The following is a 20,663-nucleotide window of genomic DNA, read 5'->3' as shown; positions in this document are numbered from 1 at the left end:
TCATTAATGTACCAAAGGAATATCTAAATCAGGAAAAAAATATTGCCATAAATAGTTAATTTGATAGCAAAGTGCTAATTACCTTTCTCGAACGAACTCTGCCATTTCTTTCTGCATTTGTTTCCCTTTAAGTTGCTTTTGAAGAAGAATTTCAAATCCCGACACTGTATTGTTCCCTTGCGAATCCTTCTTATCAGCCTGGAAGGAAAAAGGAAGTTCAGGAAAAAGATATGGGGATCAAAACCACAGACACACAGTTCCCAGCGGCAGCTGCCCGAGCAGTCCGAGCAACAGGTAGCGACGGTGTCCGAAGAGCTTTCCTCTGGTAACAGCTGACGGTCGCAGCACATCAGCCCCTTTCAGAGGAATAGTCCAACACTTTCTCTTTCCCCCTCCTCTTATTCCTTTCTTTTTATTAAAAAAAATAAGTTTTACAATTATCTTTAGCTAGCATAACACTACGTTGGGGCCAAAGCAGCAGTCTTGCCTTCCCTTCTGCCCATGGCCTTTCATTACCTGATAACGGCCCTGGGCGGGCTCTGGCAAGCATGAGCCCTGATGGCTCAGCCCTGCAAAGAGAAGAAAGGATCCTGGAGCCAGCACAAGGGAACTGCTGGGGGACAGGGGAGGACACTGCTGCTCTTTCCAGGGGTAACGCAGCCCTAAACAACCTTTAATAGACTGTGAAGTTCAACCCTGATTTGCACTCAGAAAAATATAGCCAGTTTGCACAGATCTGCTGCAAAGCAGGGTAAAACAGCAACTTGTTCAACAGATTACCGCCGTACATCCCATCTTTCACTGTTTGTTTCTTACACAGCCCTTTTCACCCCTTACTCCACTGACTTCAGGGTTGCTACAAGGACCAACACAGTCTTCTCTCGGCTGTCTCTTTTCTCTTCCTCCTCTCTCTGCTTTCCTTTATTTCAGAATTTCATTTCCCACCCTCTTCCACTAAGAACAGTTCCCTAAGGACTATAGGTTTTGCTCCAATACCCTGGGTGCTGCACATTTGCACAGAGAAAAATGCCACGTTTATCAAAGCAGGAGTCTTGTAGGACGCCATGCCAAGCACTGGGCAGCTGGGCAGTACCAGCCTGAGACAATGGGAGGAGCGGAGTTGATCCGAGAAGGAGGTGAGTCATGGGCAGACCATGGATTACAAGGCTGAATAAGAGGAAAGTCCTGGGAGCAGAGCTATGGAAGGATAAAAGTTTGCAGAAGAAAGGCAGCTTTAAGTGAAGTTTCACTGAGAGCAAGATGTGACCAAACCCAAGGAGCCAAGCAGTGGCCAAGCCTAAATGGAAAGAACCAAGCAGGGCAGCGACTTCTTTAAGACACATGCAAAAAATAAGCCTATACACCATTTCCAATTTATTGCTCGTTGGGATCAGAAGACCAGAAGAAACTGAAGAAACTTTGATGGTTTGGTAACGTGATCATTTGCAAGTATGTCAGTGCATTTTAGCAAGTTACTGCCATTAGTTCTCACACCAACGCTGAGCACGCACGAGGGGAAGTGCTGCTGTGCCTGCAACAGCTACATTTTTTTGTAAGTGAAACTTTTTTTTTAAAAATGGAAACGCTTCAATAGGCGATAACTGAAAAGACATGTAAAATTCATAAAATCTTCATTGTTGAGGTAGTATTCCCCCATACCCCAAAAAAACAGTTTTCCAGTGGAAGATTTTTTCTATCAGCTCCACACTCAAAGGACTACTGTATCATTTTAATCTGATTCGGGATCCTGAAAGCGGAGCTAAGCACAAAAGGGCACATACAGAAACACAGCCACTGAAGACTTCCTGTGCTGAAGGCTGCGTTAAAACTACTCAATTTAAGAATTACTAACAGTCCTGTCCTTCACAAACCTCATCCTTTAAAAAGGTCATTTATCGTCTGTCCTCCAGAATATCCCATGGGAGTGAGTTTTACAATTTAACGCAAAGTTTGTAACTATCTGCTTGTTTTAAATGTGATACCCCCAGCTTCCTTGTGCATCCCTAGCTCTCATGCTCTGGGAAACACTGAAATAATATTTCCTGTCAGCCAGCTCGCTATTCCTCCTCTGGCTGCACAGCCCTTTTGGCTGAGGTATTTTGAGAAGTGTAGTTTGTCCTACATCTTCCCCATTTCCTGATCAAAGCCATCTCCTGACAGCTGACCTTGCCTTCCTGGACACTCTTCTCTGATAGTCACCCACATCTGAGACCGGTTAAATGGTTTCCACCTGATCTTCACTGGCATCCTCAGTCTCCCTGGTGCTGTCCTAACATACTGCGTTTCAGCCCAAATTCTCCTTTACCTTGCACCACAAATGAAGTTGTTTGTTCCACTTTTTCGGAAGCTCAGGAGCTGCAATATGGCATGTGGCTGGCTGCCTACTTACCCAGAAATAATCACAGTAGCTCCACTCCGAAGGTTTCAGCAACTGCTGCTCTGGCATTACGTCAGGGTGGGGGAAAGTCACACAGTTTATCTGTAAAAAAAGGCAAAAGAGAGTTAGAAGGTAATGAAATTTAGCTGTTGATGAGAAATATGCAAATGAAGCATTATATACACATGCTTCCAATCAGAAAATCCACAGTGAATGCATGTCAGTGAAGAAAAATTGGTTGTTGCATGGGAAGAGAAGCTAAGTATTCCCAGAAAGCTCCTCTGAGCAAGCAGAACTGTCGGCTCAGAGGAAAATAAACTACCCATTTCACATGAGGAAAACCTGCTCGATTTGGAAAGCACCATACAGGGAGTTCTCCTAGATCCCTAACAAACTGTGGTAAAAATCTTGATGTGAAACACCCTGAGCATGCCCTGAACACAAGAAATACCATGAGCAGCAGAGAGCACTGAAGGCACTATCGGTGTATCTCATCAGAAAATCTTGGCTATGTTAGTCTCTTACAGGTTTACAAAAAAAGGTGTTATTTTTTCAGAGCACAGCCCTTCCACCTATCCCAGAGACCTTTTCAGATGAAAGTGATGCTCCCTGCAAACAGGAACAGGGGTTCCCTAAAGCCAGCTAGCCTTCAGTGCGCAAAAACCACAGCAATTTGTGAGACAGGCCTCATCACACAGTCATTAAACAAAGGCATAAAAAAGTACAAGTGCTTATTAAGTTATCGCAGTAGAAAATGTAGCCTGATAAAAGCACAGTGGAAGGAAAGAGTGTGACAGCTACTGCAGAACATGCTGCAGAATAACTCTGGACACAGTTAAGCCCTTCAGGGGAAGCATCAGCAAGTGACTCTTGAAGACGGGCTAACTGCCAGTACATAATGCTCACCTAAAATTTCTGCTGGGCAGGCACACTAAAAGCAGTCCCTCTTATTGCTTGCAGGTTCACTGGACACTAAGAGTACTTGTGTATTAATCAAGGAACCAACACAAATTAGGGATGGAAGACTCATAAATATAACTGTATGGGTTTGGGGTTTTTTTTTGGCTCAGTTAACGTTCACAGGTAATCCAAAAACAATGCTGTGGTCAGGGTTAGCACAGCTGCATGGGCAGACCTAAAGGCAGTGCTTACACGCAGTGAATCTGCCTCTGGGCTATTCAGATAGGATCAAAAAGGACACGGCAACATGCTGCAAAGTGCTGACACAGTGTAAACCCACCACGCTAGAGCAACGCAGACAAAGCCTTTAGCTGATACAACGCTGTTCCTACAAACCCACTTTGGCTCTGTTGCTGTCTGCCCATGCTGAAGTTTCAGTGGCTGTGCTGTATGTAATGCAAGAGCTTTCTCCATGCTGCTTCTCCACAAAAACCACTCTGTCCAGAGCTTGCCAAGTCCATTTCAAAGCAGGCTGAGGACCCTGTACCTACGGTGTCGTTGGCCGTCACCTCAGCTAGATCCTAAACCATGCGTCTTCCCTTCCAGATCCTAAACCATGCATCTTCCCTTCCAGCTCCCATCAGGCTTCAATCTGATCTGCAGGAGGTCGGAGACCAGGGCTCTCACTTCACCATCACTTTGCAGGCAGCAGCCGTGCACGGGTGAGCCTCCATCTCCAGCCAGAGCCAGCCTCCACCGGCCACATGGTCCCAACAACAGACAACAGGAGCTGCTGAAAACACCTCCCCATCCCTTCACGCTCCCCATCAGAAGTGCCACACATCAGGAGTCATAAAACATCAGCTCAGTTCAGAGCAGCATGGCTGTGCAACAGAGGTGCCAGTGCTCACCCTCGCCTGGGCACCCCGCACCCCTGCGGTATCACGGGACATGCCAGGGGACATGCCAGTGTAGTCACACTCAGCTGGGCCTGCCCGTGCTGCTATCCCAGGCTGACCTCTGATGGGCCCCTGTGTTATCCCAGGCTGACCTCTGTCACCACCACAGCCTCCAGCACGAAGCCCCTCCATGAGGGACGTTTCACTGAGGGCACCTTCTGTCTCTGCTAAAGTTTTCCTCTCCTGCCTCTTCCCTGTCAGCTCAGTTATCTCAGGAGAGCACTGCAAGCCCATCTTGCCCTGGTTTTTTGGTTAGGTAGGTCGGGTTACCTTGCCTTCTCCATTCAGGGATCACCAAATCTAAAAGCCTGCGAGCAGATCCCATCATCTGCTGGAAGCAGCTCAGCCGCAGGACAAGAGCTGGCACCTCTCCTCCAGGTGCAGCCAGTGCAAGCCGGGGTGTGCAGAGCTGCTCATGGGCACTGCAAAGCTCCAGCGCGAGGGGCTGCCAGTGTGCACTGGCTCAACACCCTGTTAGGAGACTCCTCTCATCCCCACCAGGAAGCTTCACAACGGATCAGCCCAAGTGTTTTAAAAATACTAGCTAGAAACCATAAGCCAAATTGCTACTTTCAGACAGCATCCGACAAGCACCGACCTGGACCACTGCTGGACCTGAGCGCAAGGGCAGACAGAGAAAAGGCTCTGCTTCGCTTCAAAGATCACCAAATCCCATGCCACTGCTGATCACAGGCTGCGCTGGTACCTAGGCATGCCTCTATGCTGTCACAGCCACACACTATTTCTCAAATAACACAATATATTGTAGTTTCGCCTTAAAAAAAAATGAGATGGCCTCAGAACCTGCGCACAATTGCTCTGCCACTTATCATAGTGGGCCAACTGCTTCCCGTGAGCAAGTGATGCTGCAGCTCGTCCTCCCAGAGCAGGGGAGATATGGGAAATAAAGTATTGTCAGCAATGACAATGTTATAAGAACCATGTGAAGGTATGCGGTGTCAAGACAGGTTTAAACAGCTTCTGGCTTTGAGGATTTCTGGCTTTGATGCTTCATTTCACACTCACTGAATAAAAAAATTTGGGTGACAGCCACAGGTCACTTGGACGCCAGCCCTTCCAGCCTCTCCAGACCCTCCAGCCTCTACAGCATCTCCAACCCACCCAGCAACTCCATCCCCTCCAGCATCTCCATCCCCGAAGCACCTCCAGCCTCTCCAGCCTGGCAGCCTGCATGAAAAGTGCCCTGTGCACAGCTACCGTGTGTGCTTACACAACACACCTCGTCGACAAGGTGCTGCCTCTTGAAAGCAGACTGCCAAGCTACAGGAACTCAGGATTTAGCTCAAGTTAAAAATAGTTAGCGGCAGAAGGCAAAGGAGGTAAAGAGACTAGGTGGAAGTTTTAGGGATGCTGGAAATGATTCACATCTCCACATCAGGAGCACCAATACTGCAATGGTGAAAGGAGAAGCTATTCTGGTTTCCACCTAACCTCTTACTGGTGGTCTTGCAGAGAATGGTTAGGAGGTCCCCTGTGGAAACACATTGCTGAGCGGAGTTTTGCATTGCTCAAGACAACTTATTTCAACTGGGAAAGGACCAAATGCTTCCCATGAAGAGAGCAGCGTTTTCAAGGCAGATTTCTAGGGCCCAACATTGTCACACTGGATAATGAGAAGGGGGGGGAAATAGGCACCTCCTAAGTGTGTTTTGCAGCCTTTACCAGAAGACAGGGCATCATCACACTGCGCACCAGGACATGGAGGTGACGTGCAGTGGGGAGCACGTACAGTGGTACACGAGTTGTTCCCCGCAGCTTAAAAATCTGCAAAGGGAAACTGCAAGGGAAAAGCGTATTCCCTGCTAAAAACAGAACCTGTTTCACAAAAACTAAATCTGTGTCGGTTGGAAGCTCCTTATTAACTTTAAGACTCTCCGTTACATCACTAATGTCCTGAAGAAATAAACACAGAGTCACTGGAAATGCCCATGCTCGGACTGGTGAAGGTGTCCCACTGCAACGGACTGAACGCACCGCACCACGTCCACGCACGCAGCAAGAAGAGGAACACTGAGTACACATGTCAACAGGTGATGAGAGTAGGGTTAGTGCACGTGTTTCTCAAAGACTATCATCAGACTCAAAGTTTTATGAATAAATCAAACATTCTTCACTTCTCAGGAGCTTATACTTAATTGTCTAGAAACGATGCTGAAGTGTCTGGAAAAAGTCATGAGGCCATTTGGGTCTAGTATCATGTTTAAAAGGAAATTAGTGTCAGAATTAAAAAAATAAAATGCAGAAGCTTTTGCAATCTTTAAAAAAAAAAAAGGATTATTTGTGTGGTCAACAGAACTTAAGAGAACTTACAGTTTTCTACACAAAGTCCTGGAGGGGGCATGAAAATTTTCAAAACTCTAGAAATATTACTAAAAATTATATGCGACTGCATAGGAAATGCTGTGACTCTTTCTTTCTTTTCATCACCACATATTTCTTATACCTAAACAAAAGCTCTTGGATCTGTATTTCCGAACATTTCTAAAACCTGGGTTTGCCAGGAGGGAGGGGAACACCGGGCTGGCACTGAGCAGGACATGGCCGCATGCCAGTAGTGGAGTGACCACATCTCACCCCCCCCACAATCCTCCCTCTGAAATGCTCCTTTTCTTGTTTCTAAAATCAAAGATAGCTGAAAAATAAAGCACTCTGGTTCACCAGCTTAGTCCCACTGATGAGCTTTTTGACTGATGCGAAAGAGAGCCAAAGCCTCTCGCGATGACGTCCTGACGTTTAGCAGCATTAAATAGCTCTATCAGTCCCACAGCCAGTGATGACCCCTCCCCGCGCGAGGGACCGCTACTCGCACTAATCACATCCCTGACAGCCGGTCAGGCTACATGCAAGGTCCAAATTCAAACAACAGGATAGACCATCGCAGTGCTAATCTCTTTCAACAACGCTGACTAGCCAGCAAGGTCTGAACAAAAGCATGCAGAAGCTGACTATTACAGCTGTAATTGCCAGTAAGAAACAAAGCAAATTAAAACACATATCTCAGCTAATGATGGAGTCACAGAACTTTAAGAGAAAACAAGGCGTTATGACCGGCATTACATTTGCACAGGCTCCGCTGGGACAGCCAAGGTGATAATCAGCCTCACCATGATATTAAGTCCTCATCCAGCCTCTTCATTAATAAAAATAATGGCTGTTGTCAGCTTGCAACAAAGCAACATTAATGACAAGACACCAGCAAGGCGTACTCCAAGCATAAGCTAAGCAAACATGCCAGAGGACAGCAGCCTGTCCTTCCAGCTGCCGCTGGACACGAGCAGCACCATAAAACCTGTGCGAGAGAGCCACTGGATCGCCGAGGCTGAAGGTACGCAGTCAGAGAAGACAGGCTGTGAAAAACATGGTGACAACAAAGCTCGGGACAGGGGAAGAAGAAAACCAGGCAAGCAACAAATAGTGATGCATTTCTCTTGACAAGCCTGCTGTGTACCAAACTCAAGAAACAGATTAAAATACTTTTGCCTGTATCCTGATCATGAGCAAAAACAATTATACTCTTAGCAGCTAAATATTCCAGCTCATGTTTCACAGAAGTACATCGGCAGTGATGGCAAAATGAGCTGTTGATGTTGTAGGTGACTCTTGATTACATCTGAGATGCAAAAGGGTGACAGAAGAAGAAAAGTCACAGGGAGGCAGATCAGCGCACAGGATTTGCACAATAGCAGTGTGCACCAGAGCAAGAAACTTTGTTGGGTTGGACATGCACATTCATTTCATGGATTTCAAAGTCCTCTGCAGGCTTTGAAGTTGGTACCAGCACTCCACAACACTAAATGAGACATTGCCAAGCAACATGAATAAAACAAGAATAATTTGATCAAGGCTTAGATAATCAACTACATGTTTATTACATAAGACACTATATAAATAAATGAGCAGACAGTGGGTGAGCTTACTGTGCTGTGCTAAAGTGACTAAAGTGGGGCAACATTCTTGCTCATTTCTTCAACTTAAAAATGCAGATTATTTTTCCTGATTTCTGCACATTCACAGCACCTTAAACACAGCACAGCTGTGACAGATTGCCTAACTTCAGTATCTGCTTTACAATTTCAGCTGAGACCTGAAAAGTACAACAGCCAACTCCACTAGATCTAATGTGTTCACCTGCCAAATGGGACCGTTTGGGCAAAACAGCCAAACGCAAAGGCTGGAGGAGATCTCAGAAGAGCTTAGGCACAGACAAAGGCTTGGGCAGTTTTAACTCTACCCAGACAGGGAAGCTCAGGAATGCCTAGACTGCATCTAGGTAGCTTCAACATCATAAGTTTGCATGTGGTTTTAGCGCTGGCAGGCTGATGCTGCAGCTACGGTACAACAGAAGGGGAGAACAGACAACTGAAGTCCTGAACGTTAACAAAGTCAATTGATACGCTTCCTATTTCAAAGGGAAGATTCTGCCAAAAGTGTTTAGGAGCCCTCTTTATTTGGTCTATCTATAGAAAGGTCCAGAGATGATTCGGTCCGTGCCTGCCAAAGCAGGGGATTTCTGACAGTTTCTGCCACGCAGTCAGCCCCAGGGCAGAGGGGAGAATGGTGCTGAACACGCAGCCTTATACTGTGTTCATCACATTGTGTCAGACACAGGGCACAGCAGCAGAAAATACCAAGTTACTGCATGTAGGCTGCCCCTCTTCCCATCTGCAGCATGTGTTCATTTATGCATCCAACATACGCAATACAAATGCCAGCATTTTCCAAGTCATGCAGTATCTTGACAAGGCACTAGAGCATTCTTCAGAAAGAAACCCACACTCAGAAATACCGTATCATCAGATAGGTTTCTTGCTCTTCAAGTGAGACATAGCTCTGTCCCTGAGTTGATATCCCCCTGTACCTTCTCCATTTAACTCTCCCTATGGTAAAGGAGCTTCAGCTTCCACAGGAACTCACGGCCAGAGAGACAGCTCTTCAGGAATCAGACAGCAAACCATCCAGCCTAAAACTCATGAGTGCACCTTGAAACTCACTGCAAAATCAAAGCAGAGCACTGACCACAGACCTGCACTGCTGCTTCCTAAGTGAGCATCAATAATTTGTGCAAGCAGCAGTTTCATAACAGCCTCTGATATAACCCAGCAGGGGTTTCCCTTCCAAAGAAAACAGATAACACAGTGTTGGTAACATTTGTTTACCAAAGAGAAAACACCATCCTCTTCTTCTTGTTGGGTGCATGTAGATGAGAAATACTCCAGCTACCACCTGCCTTCAGATTTTCCAGAAGACATGCTCCTAAATGGCTATTTGGATGTAGAGGAGGCAAATGCATTCCTACGAAGGTGGGAACAAACTCCCACTCCTCTGCTGAAAGCGGTGAAACAGAGACAGCTAGGCTGCAGCCGCTGGTCAGGTTGGACATCACCTGATGTCCGCCGTTTGCGTATCACAGAATTTCAGTTTGGGGGGAGGTTTGCTGCACTGAGAGCCCTGAAGTTGATCACAAAATTCCGCTCTGCAATAAGAGGTTCTGCCTGAGCACTGCTACAGACCAAGAAAAACCATCTGACAGCAAGCTAAGGACATGCCCTGCAGCTCTGTTAACCAGAACATCCCGACATCAGTTTGAGTGGCACTGAACAAATATAACCTCCTAGGAGACAGGGGGAAAATCTACATTGCTTTACAGTTTACACTCCATATGAGAATGTTGTTTTTCACAATGCTTCCTTGATGCAGGCAATGGCTTGGAGCAAACAGCTGTTAAAATTAGCTTGTTTTTGTCTGTCTGATGCATCGTACTTGAAAGCTTCAGACTTCTGCTGGAGAAACGCACACCCAGTGACCCTGACATAACACACAACACTTTCTTGCTTTGCAGATGCTACCAGATGGCACATGGGCCAGCAAATATGACAGTGAAAACCACCCTCAGTGAACAGCCTGAGTCCTCGCCCCTGTAAGCAGTGAGTATTTCAGAAACACAAGCGCTGTCACTCTTGTGCTGCGCCCTGCAACTCAGTGCAACCCACCCCAGGACCACGTCTAGCCCCTCTGAACACGATGTTCAACCCATGGTTTGCTCCTGCCCCTCTGACCCGGGTGGTCGGACACGTTTCCAGACATGTTTCAAGCCCCAGCCACTGCAGCCTTGGAGGCCCTGCAGCTGATTCCCCAGGACATTTGCAAATCTGCCCAAACCAACAGATTTATACTTACTTCATGACATACCACTCCCTCAATACACTAATTAACAGTAACAACACATTTTTCATTTGTAACGACTGATTTTGATAACCAAGTAAACTGTTGAAGATTTTTTTTTTTCCCCCGAGAAAACTGTCCCTACGTGGCAATGACTGACCTGCACGGCAAGTCAGAGACACCTGTACGTGCTCCTTTCGAACCCTCGTCCCTGTCACCAGAAACCCAAGGAATTGAGCTCACCGACGGATAAATCAACAGGCTGCGTGTGATAATGTAGACAACAACCTCCTCTTCGCAGTAACAGTTAACAATGATGTATAACATTAAATTATTCCTTTTGTTCTTGTGGATTTTATACCCTGCCAATGCTTGCAGCTGTAAGCATGTTTATTGCCTCTCATTTATCACTGCAATTCATTTATCTGCTCATTTATCTTCTTTATTATTTCCTTTTAAATAAACCTTTCTATTTCCAGCCACTTTCATTAATCTATTTTGATTTCTTCCCTGTTTTTAAACATCTGTCCTGCACTGAGGAGTCCAGAAGTGCAAACTGTGTTCCAGATGAGGTCACCAGGCATACAAAAGATATTAATGTCTGTAAACATGATACTGAGAACATCTTAATTGAGTCAGCTATATTTAATTACTAAAATTAAAAGCAAATGTAAGATTAACTTCATACTGAAACCTAAAATCTTTGCCTATACTTCCCACCAGAAATCTTCACTTGGACACTCTGGCACAGAAAAATACCTTCTGACACCTCTTTGAGAAAAAAACAAAGATTCTGCCCCGACAGGGCAATGACCCATCTTCTCAGTCTGTATTTCTCGAACCTTTCAGTGCTTCTCCAAATACAGAGGCTGTTGGGGGGGGAAGGTTACCAGGTGAGGAAGTTTTTTCAGGACACCTGGTTCACAGCCAGCATCTCTGGAGCACGCATGTTCGCCTCCCTCGGTCTGTCCTTACCTCCTGCTCATCCCAGAACCACCGGAATCAAAGGGAAAATGATACTGGAATTCTGCCCAGGACGGAAATCCCAAAGCCTCCCTGGGCCCCGGACTTACTATCAAAATTACCCGTGCTGGAGGCTCTCCCCGCCCGCCTCCCCCAGCCCCACTGGCCGGGCGCCCGACGGTGCCCAGCACGGAGCCCCCGCCGCCCCCGGCGGGCACCCCCGCCCCGCCCGGCCCCGCCGCCCCGCCGGACTCACCGTCAGGCTGCTCTCCTTGCTCTGCCGCCGCGGCGCCGCCGGGGACCCCGGGGTCTGTGGAGACAAGCGGGGCGCATCGTCACGGCCGCTCTCGGAGCCCAGCATGGCGGGCGCGGGGCGAGCGCTAGGCGGACCCCATGGCTCGGCGCGGCTCGGTTTGGCTCGGCTCGGTTTGGCTCGGCTCGGCTCGGCGCGGCGCGGCGCGGCACGGCTCGGGGGGGAGCTGGAGGCGGCGCCGCCGTCCGCCAGGGCCGCCTCCCTTCGCCACCGCCCGCCTGCGCGGCCAATGGCGGGCCGGGCCGGGCGGCAGAGCCCGCTCCCGACCGGGCGAGATGGGCCGCCGGCCCCACCGCCTGCCAGCCGAGTCCTCGGGGCGGGGGCGGCACCGGCCCGGCGCTCCGCCTCTCGCCTCCGCCGCTACGGGCTACGGGGGGTGGCCGGGGCCGAGCCGCGTTGCCGGGGAGGTGCGGGCGCACCCTGGCCCCGGTGCGGTCCTGCCCCGGCCGCCCGCGGGCTGCCGGCTCGGAGGCAGCGGGAGCTGATCCGCAGCGTGCGAGTCCGCTCCTGGCAGGAGTCGCTGGGCTGCGCCGTGGACTCCAGTCCCGTGTCCCACTGCCCTGGCACCGCGTCCACAGCAGCCGCCGCGGAGACGAGCAGGGCCAGACGCGTGGGGTGGGGGGAGCGTTCCCCGGCCGGCCAGTGTTCGTGCAGCGCCTCAGAACAGCGCGCTGCCTTTGGGCTACGACCTGAAATTCGACGTCCAGCTGAAGTCACATCAGCAGCAACGTGCCCAGAGCCGAACGTGTGCGGTTTCACACGGGCCAGCTGCTGGCCTGCGGGACGCCGGCCCGGTGGGCTGTGCTGCTGCTCCCTTTGTGGCAGTTTTGACAACCTGAACGGGCAGCATTGAGCTGCTTTCTAGGAAGCCGTAAACAAGGCCTGGCCCTGTGCCCAGCACAGTACAGCTCCGTTTTGTTCTCAGTTGTGGCTTTTCCCCCCTTGACCTGTTTCCAAGAAATGTGGCTGAGCTTGCCTGAGGGATCTTGCCAGCGTTTGTTTGCATGATGGCTGCTACCCAGGTCTAAGAAAGCATCCTGGAGAATGCCTGGAAGCTGCTCTGCAGCAGGAGACAGCCTGTGCCAAGAACAGACAAGGAGGCAGTCAAGGCAAAGCAGCTTGGGATGGCCCAAGACAGGCAAGTAAGAGAGGGACTGGCCAAAGTGTATGAGAGTTTGAGGGTGTAGGGAACAGCTTCTTGCAACCAACAGTTTACAGTCAGATGTTTTCCTTACTAAGGACTCTTCTGCAAAAGCAGCCACAACTCCCAGGAGGCTCCCAAGCGGGCGTGGACACAAGCTGCTCTTAGAATTAATGGCACCAGCAGCTAGTTATAGATTCAAAACTAGTTATAGGTTCAAAGCAGGAATGAAGCCAGGACTTCAATTTGGAAAAACCTGTAATAAAGGAGCAATGGAAAGAAAGTATCATGGAGGCTGTTGAAGTGAATGAGAAAAGTCATGAAAGGGATTTTTGTCAGTCTGATGGTTGAGTCAGCTGAGCAAACCAGTGCATGGCAATGGACTTCCCATGTATCTCAGATGTGAATTTGACCAAAAAGATGGCTATAAACTTGAGTCAGACTCAGCACCGTAAAAATGGAAAGTGGCAAATGCTGTTACAAAGGAAGTTCTGGGGGAGCCAGTTAATCTGACTTGTGTACGAAGCCAACTGCAAATTGTGAATCAGATACCTTGAGAAATGAGATTTGTTGCACAAGGATTAACATAGCTTTTTTTAAAGGAAGTCACAGCCTGCAAGTTTATTCAGGTTCTCTGAGGGACTCAGAGCAGACGTGTGGACAGGAGTGTCTGGTAATGCACTACATCAGTTTCTGAAACACTTTTAACCTAGTTTTGGTGACCACATGCTCTGCCTCTAGCCTGTGCAAACAGCTCAGAGAAGAAGCAGCATGGGACAGTTAAGTGCGAGATGTTTGATGTGGATGTGGAAGGAACAGGGAGTTCAAAGCGCTGGGCTGTATCATGGGAGATGCCATGAATCCACTGGTGGGCAAGCAAAACCAGAAATGCTGACTTAGCTGAAACAGCACACAGGAGGGCAAGGCTGAAGGCCACTACCTAGGAGGCAGTGGGCGAGAAAGTGGGTTGAGGCAAAGAGGGACAGTTGGCAGACAACACAAAATTTAGACCAAGAAATAGGGAGTATCAGAGGGACGCTGAGAGCAACAGACAACCCAGGTCAGCATGGTAGCAGCACACAAATCAAACATGCATTTCATGGGGAGTATTTAAGTAGTTGCACTGTAGAAGAACCTACCAGTTAATACAGAAATGAAACAGAGAACTCAGGTCTGCTACCACTGGGGGAAAAACGCCAGCGGGCAGGGAAGCACAACCCAACGGGAGTGCAACCCACCTGCTCTTCAACTGTTGCTGTTCTGGCAGGGAACGAAGAGTTTCATGGGAGGAGCTGGAAGAGGGCCCTGTGCTGCATCTGCAGACCTGCGGGGAAGACTCTCCCAGGGACATGAAGTGGTGCAAGAAAAAGTGCAGGGATATTGATTGAAAATTTGGACAAACAGGCAGGGGAGAACAGCTGTCCACGAGTCAGCGTCTTGAACGTTACCCCGTGGTGATGAGATGGGTGAGGCACGGGCTATGTAAGGCACAGAGGAGGGCCTGTAAATGGACACGCAGGAATGGATGAAGTAATTGAGAAAAAACTTTCAGACAAATTCTTTGTGAATACTGTCTTTTTGAGGGAAAGCTGGAGCTGCAAGAAAATACAATGAGATACAGACACGGGCAGATGTGCAAGTCTAGGGAGAGGACTGTGCTGGAGACAGGCCCAGGCTTCAGGCTGGAGTGGCAGGGAAATTTGTAGGGTTGTTAATAGTGACTGAAGAGGCCTGGTAGATTTTTCAGAAAGGAGTGATAGGACAAAAAAATCCAAAGTATCTTAGCATTTTGTACTGTTTTACCACTTGGACACAAAGGCTAACTATTCTAGATGCAACAAATCTGTCTGATCGGATAGTTTCTAAAAGAAAATGCTTCTTGATCTCCTGCTCTGGGCAGATTCCTAAACTACTTAAGTGAGGTATTCTTGAATACCACTGTTTGGCTTTTCCCCCAGAACTTACCTGGGGATCCCCACTGGATTTTCGGAGGCTCATATGACCAGAGTCGAGCTGGTGTACTGGGGTCCCAGAGATGTGGTAGCCATTCACTGTAAGAACAGATGGAGAGTTAGCAAGCTTGCTGCCGATAGCAAATTAATAACTGCACATTTTAAAAACTAATCACATAATTGAATATACAGATATAAATCACGGTGCTTTTTTTGAGTCACCAGTGTTCATTGCCTCCAGCCTAAGAAACTACTGATGCTTTTCCCCATCCCAACAGGCTGGCAATGTGATGTGTTAGCTCCAGCCCAGAAAGACCCCAGAACCGGACTCTGCAGAAGCTCAGCCCATGGGTCCACTCCGCCCTCAGGATCCTGCAGCAGGCTCTTATCAGGAATTACGACAGGAGTTACTGAGGCTGGAAAGAGCCAAGAAAAAGAGACCCCCCAAACTCAAAACAGTTCCTGGAGTGCTGTTTGGCAAAATGATGCGTTTGAAGAAGTAGGGTATGTAAAAAGCACTGGTTTAATAGAGTTGGGCTTTTCATGTCAAGAAAGTAAGCCTTGTAAGATGTTTATGGTTCATGTATACAGCTGTAGGGTGCTTTATTTTTGGAATATACTGAGCTCAAAGTAAGGTTAAAACAAGATACACAACTACATCACAAATCCTTTGGTCACAACAAAATGCGCAATCTTCAAGCATACTTTCCACTCAGCTCTGCTGATAGAGGGGCATCAGTTCAAAAAAATTCTACGAAAAACATCCTCTAGACTGCATTATTTACAGTCAGCTGGCAGCAATGGCCTTTACATTTAATACTTTTTATTCTAGATTAATTTTTGCTTTGCTTTGTCTTTCTGCAGTACCCAAAGCTTTTCAGTACAGTTATGCAGCTGATTCTCTGTTACTTGATTCCCTGTAACTTCAAGTCAGGACAGAGGTGAAGTGGTCAACCCTGTAGCTACCACTTGCTAAAACGCTTCATTGTGCACGTGCTCTGTGTGGAAGAGCTATAGCCAGCCCATGTTCCTCTGCAGCTTTTTGCTTTCCCTGCCCTGGCAGAAGGCGGGACTGGGAAAGGCAGCCTGTCCTTCCCTCCCAGAGCCGGCAGCCCCGCTGACTCGCTGGGCCACCATCTGCCTCCATGCTCCAAGGAAGGAGCCATCTCAGCTCTGAGCAGACAATTCAGACAACCAGCCAGAAGATGCATCAGTAGGGAAACAGCAGGCGAGAAGATGTATCAGAAGGGAAAGCCCCAGCACGTTTACTCTGCTACACTCACATGACCGTGTACATTAAATATACATCCCATCACAGCATTTTCCTTTGCTCTGCTGAGTGGTAGAGAAGCAGATTCACCCAATGCAGTGGTCAGGCACAGCATCAAACAGTACCTGCAGAACTCTTCTGTGACACAGGGCTCTTTGGAGTCCCAGGCACACTGCTTGGCCGCTCCCAGGTCGTTTCTGTTGAAGGGAAACATCAATGTAAGTGTGATGGAGGCCTTGCACACACATCAGAGTTACGTCTATTACACACATAAAAATGGGTCTGACCCTCAGTGTTCTCTGAACCAGGTTCTCACCCTGTGAGGAAGGTGCCTGCACCTCCCTGCGCACCCCATCTCCTCCCACCTCGTTCTGCTGTCGCTTCCCAGCCCCGGCTCCCTTGGCAGCCAGCTGGGATGGGTGGAAACAGAGCAGATTGGGAGCTGCATCACTGGTTCTTCCAGTGCAGGTCTGCCCCAGGGCCGAGCTCAAGAAAGCAGGGATGCAGCCGTACACACAGATCACTGCCTGTAAGCTGCTGCCACGATCTGCCCAGACAGCGTTTCTGGGTGTAGTTAAATCAAGCCCAGCACAGGGTCCTACCTGCAGCCCACTGCGGACATGGAGCTGCAGCACAGCCAGTCGTGGCCCTTACCCTGGGAACAAGGACCAAGCAGTGGCAGTGCCCCTGCTCTCTGCATGAAATGCAACTGTGAATGACTCAAAGATGTGGTTTTTAGTGACATATACACAGACCATAGCATTTTTTTCCCTCAAAAAAACTATTTCCCTAGCAAATTTCCTTTTTTCCACTTGGGTCCTTTAGCAGCTAGGATATGCACATGTATGTCACACCAGTTTTGATACTCAAAAGACTGCTGCTGCTTTTCCCCTCTCTGTTTCCTCTGTAGTTTAAGCATTCTGCTCATTTTCTCAGCAAGTGGAAAATTATTTTTGACCACATGCTAAATATAGAAGATTTAATTGCAAAACTTTGTAAAAGTTGCAAACAGCGGACAGGGGAGTTAGAACAGCAACTTCTGCAGAAGTCTAGCTAGAAAGCCCAAGGTGCCATTCCTTTTGCATAATCATATTGGTACCAACTAGATAAATAATACTGACTGCCTGCCAATATCGAATAAGAAGTTAGTGTAACCAAGTCAAAGGACTTTGGCCACTTTGTTTGAAATTGTCATTCCCCAAATCCCAAGAAACAGCCATCTACACCTGCCAAAGCCTGAAATCCTGCATCTCTCTCAGTATTCTGGATGAATGTGGTCAAGTGGTAACGGGGCAGGAGAGGCTGAGAGAGCCGTTGGGCGTAACAGTTTAGGGGCTGGCAGTCAGCACTTCCATCGGGGCACGTAAGGCCTCCTATCCTGGGTGAGTGCTTATTTGAGCAACAAACAGGATGCTGACATGCTTCAAGAACCATGAAAGGCCTATTGGGTAAAGAAGGGAGTACTGCTTTATCTGTCTTTATATATACATTCATGCACCTATATACACATACAGATGTCCTCAAGGGTTGCGTTAGGTTCCTTATTTCAGGAAAGGACTCAGGATTATGGATCCCAAATGGGGGACGGTGCCATCCCCCACACCTGTGATGCCCAAATCCTTGAGACACACACCCTGCTTCCCGCTCTCCTCTTCTCCCCAAGCCACAGCATGCTTTTGCTTGCAAAGAAAAATACTTTGAGCTTTTTTTTCCCTTGCAAGTACAAAACCTGGTTGACTAGAAGCTTTGATGAATCATGGGGAATGTGTAAATTTTACTCAACTTTTTGTGAATTGGGTAGTAAGTTAATAAATTCCATGCTAGGTCAATGAGGAAGAATTGGAATGTGTTTTAACTAAACAGAAGGAAAATCAAATGCTAAGAGTTGTCTTTTATGAGTCAGCTTGTCTTGGCTTAAAATACACGAGTGCATGGTTAAATAAAGTCAAATTCTAATTTACATTTATTGTAATGCAAAGGTAAACAATAGAATATGCTACCCATGTTTCTGGTAGATTTTTTTTGCTAATATAAATTGTTGATTAATGAATAATGTAAGTGAGTTGACTTGAAGACAAGTGTTTTAAAGAATGGCTTTTGGAGATCTGTGTGGAGAGGTTGTGATGTCCACTCTTGCTATGCCCCAGCGCAATCAGTGGGGTAACATGTTTTTGTCAGAACTGACTTTGACATTAGCAGTAAAAAGTTACCCTCATATTTGGCTTGTGTTTTTTTTATGCAAGCATATCTATCTATTTTTGTGCTTTTTTGAGACCGTACAGAGGAATGTACCTAAAAACCTAACAAATATATTTGAAATGTAATTAATCAGTTAAAATTACCAGCTGTTTCTTGTAACTGGTCTCTACTTTGCCTGCTAGCTGCTGTGGAGCTGGTGTGAAGTACCTAATTCTTCCCCTGTGCCATACAGAAAGCCCAGATTGCATAAATTGACGGCAGAAATTTTATACATGAAAGAGCAGTGCCCAGTGCTTAGCATGTTTGTGAATACAATCCAAAACACTCAGTGTCTTGACAAATTTTCTAAAATAAAGTGATTGTGGAGTTATGCACATTGAAAAATAAAACAAAAAATGCTATAAAAATGCATAAAATAGAAAAAAACATCTTTTATTGGATAGGAAATGAAAAGAACAAGAATGTTTTTAAGCCCATTTATTTCGAGTGCTCGGACAAAAAAAAAAATCCACTTCTGTGCACAGAGTAACAGAGGGATTATTCCGGCAGCCCAAGCAGGGATAGGAACTAACCTCGATCAGGACTGCACTGCTGTAATGCCATCTACTGGAAGCAACTATATCTACCAAGATAATACTGTAACATTACCATTTCTCTGCAGCTTAGTCATGACTGGAAATGAATGGGGGAGGGTGTGATTTCTTCCACAACTAGAAAAAACTAGAAAAGGATTGGTGAGAGATAACATCCTGTTTGATATAGCCAAGACAGAGTCTCATCTTGGAGTACCAAATGCAGCCTTTGATCCTGGTGCTTGGAAAATCTGAAGACTACTTGTAACCCTGTGGTAAAACAATGATCACAGATTTGGGACAAGATTTTTATATCCCACCCAATTTTGCAGAGAGGATGTTGGAGACAAGCTAAAACCTTTCACTCTCTTGTGAGAGTGTAATTAGCATTGGCAGACCAACACCGACTACTTCTGTCCTCCCTTATGAGCCACATGTTAATTATTCTATTTAGCCAATGAGGGGAAGGAATAATCAGTAGTTTCCTTGTCACTCCCTGGACTGCAAAGGACGTCTGTGAACAGAAAGAAGTCCTGCAGCCCTGGGAGATAACTGGAAATGAGTTACTAAACAGCAAGAATGTAGAAAGCCACTTGTTCAAATGGAAATGACGTAGTGAGAGGAAAAACAGTTACAAGACCCAAGCAATACATGCCAACAGAACCAAAGAGGGTTTTCACAGATGTGGTTAAACATTTCCTCCCAAAGGAAAGCGGAAACCTGTGGCGTTTGGGGGAAGAAAGTTCACTTTGCATCTGTTTGGCAGAATGAGAAATTACATGATGTGTCAGGCCTTCAGAGAGCCACACACTCTGGGACCTCATGTTAGTCAAGAAACACAGCTTCTGAGGAGGTCCCGACACAGACAATTTTTGTGATCAAAGTGTAGCAGCTGAAGAAGGAATTTTGTGTCCCTTCTCCATGAATCCAGTAGCGCTCTGAGGTCCAAGCAGCTGCCTTCCAGTCTGAACATACAACTGCTGGTGCTATCTCACGTCTTTATAAATAGGTTTGGAGTTTGTTTTGGTTTTGACAGCAATAAACCTGTAATGCTGAGCAGCTCCAAACACAGTTTCTGCCTTGAATAACGTGAAGCTGTGCAGGCTGCACAGGTCACCGACATGGATGAAGAACAGCAACAGAACAAGTCCCTCCTCAATGACACAAGAAGAAACCCAAAGCTTCTCCCAAACTGTTCCTGAAAACATGCAGAATTAGAGGTGATATTCACAGTAGGGTAGAACAGGCCGCACAGTCTTACCTCATCTTTTTTGGATTCACTTTGTGCTTGCCAATGGCATGTAGGAATGTGCAGACAGTTTGCAAACCTCCTAGCCTTCCTTTGCTGCTCCACTGCATCTCCATAGGCTTTCAGCAAGGTTTGCTGCCTGTCCGTGGCTCCCCAAAGTGCAAAGACTGGTTGGACCTGTGAGTCGAAGGGAGTGCAAACAGCCCTGCTTTGGAAACAGGCTTCCTTTAACAGCATAGTACTGCACTCCCCAGTCCAAACCTCCAGGTTGCTTGAAGATACCACGCTCCAGCTGGCTTTGCTGGAAGCAAACCTCACCTCGCCAGCCGAAAACAAAGTACCGTCAGTGCTCTCGCACCTTATCTCCCGTTTCTTACTAAGATCTTCCCCACATTTGTGATGAATCAGAAAGGGTTTCATGGCACTTCATTTCTTGATATTGTGTGTGGGAGAAAACAGCCCAAAGGAAAGGCAGGGGGAGTGTGTGGGTTTGTGCATGTAAGGAGGGGAAACCACTTGCAGTGCCCTGAGACTGGAGTAAACCATTCAAAACATTAGAAGCAGAAGGAGTGGGTGAATGAGAGT

General features: G+C 47.3%; 1 protein-coding gene across 2 annotated transcripts in view; it reads right to left on the bottom strand.

The window, feature by feature from the left end:
• Positions 1–20,663, bottom strand: part of GAS7 (growth arrest specific 7) — a 107,388-nt gene that overhangs the window by 29,622 nt on the left and 57,103 nt on the right. For both annotated transcript variants that reach the window (XM_072881332.1, XM_072881333.1), the window contains exons 3-7: positions 16,184–16,255; positions 14,802–14,887; positions 11,639–11,692; positions 2,390–2,479; positions 83–198 (exon numbers count right to left, since the gene is read on the bottom strand). In XM_072881332.1, the coding sequence (XP_072737433.1) occupies positions 83–198; positions 2,390–2,479; positions 11,639–11,692; positions 14,802–14,887; positions 16,184–16,255 (418 nt within the window). The remainder of the gene's footprint in view (positions 1–82; positions 199–2,389; positions 2,480–11,638; positions 11,693–14,801; positions 14,888–16,183; positions 16,256–20,663) is intronic.

This window comes from Ciconia boyciana, chromosome 16 (genome assembly GCF_034638445.1).
Source record: "Ciconia boyciana chromosome 16, ASM3463844v1, whole genome shotgun sequence".
Lineage (NCBI taxonomy): Eukaryota > Metazoa > Chordata > Aves > Ciconiiformes > Ciconiidae > Ciconia > Ciconia boyciana.
The sequence above is the reverse complement of the archived record's forward strand: the minus strand, read 5'-3'. Positions and strand labels throughout refer to the sequence as shown.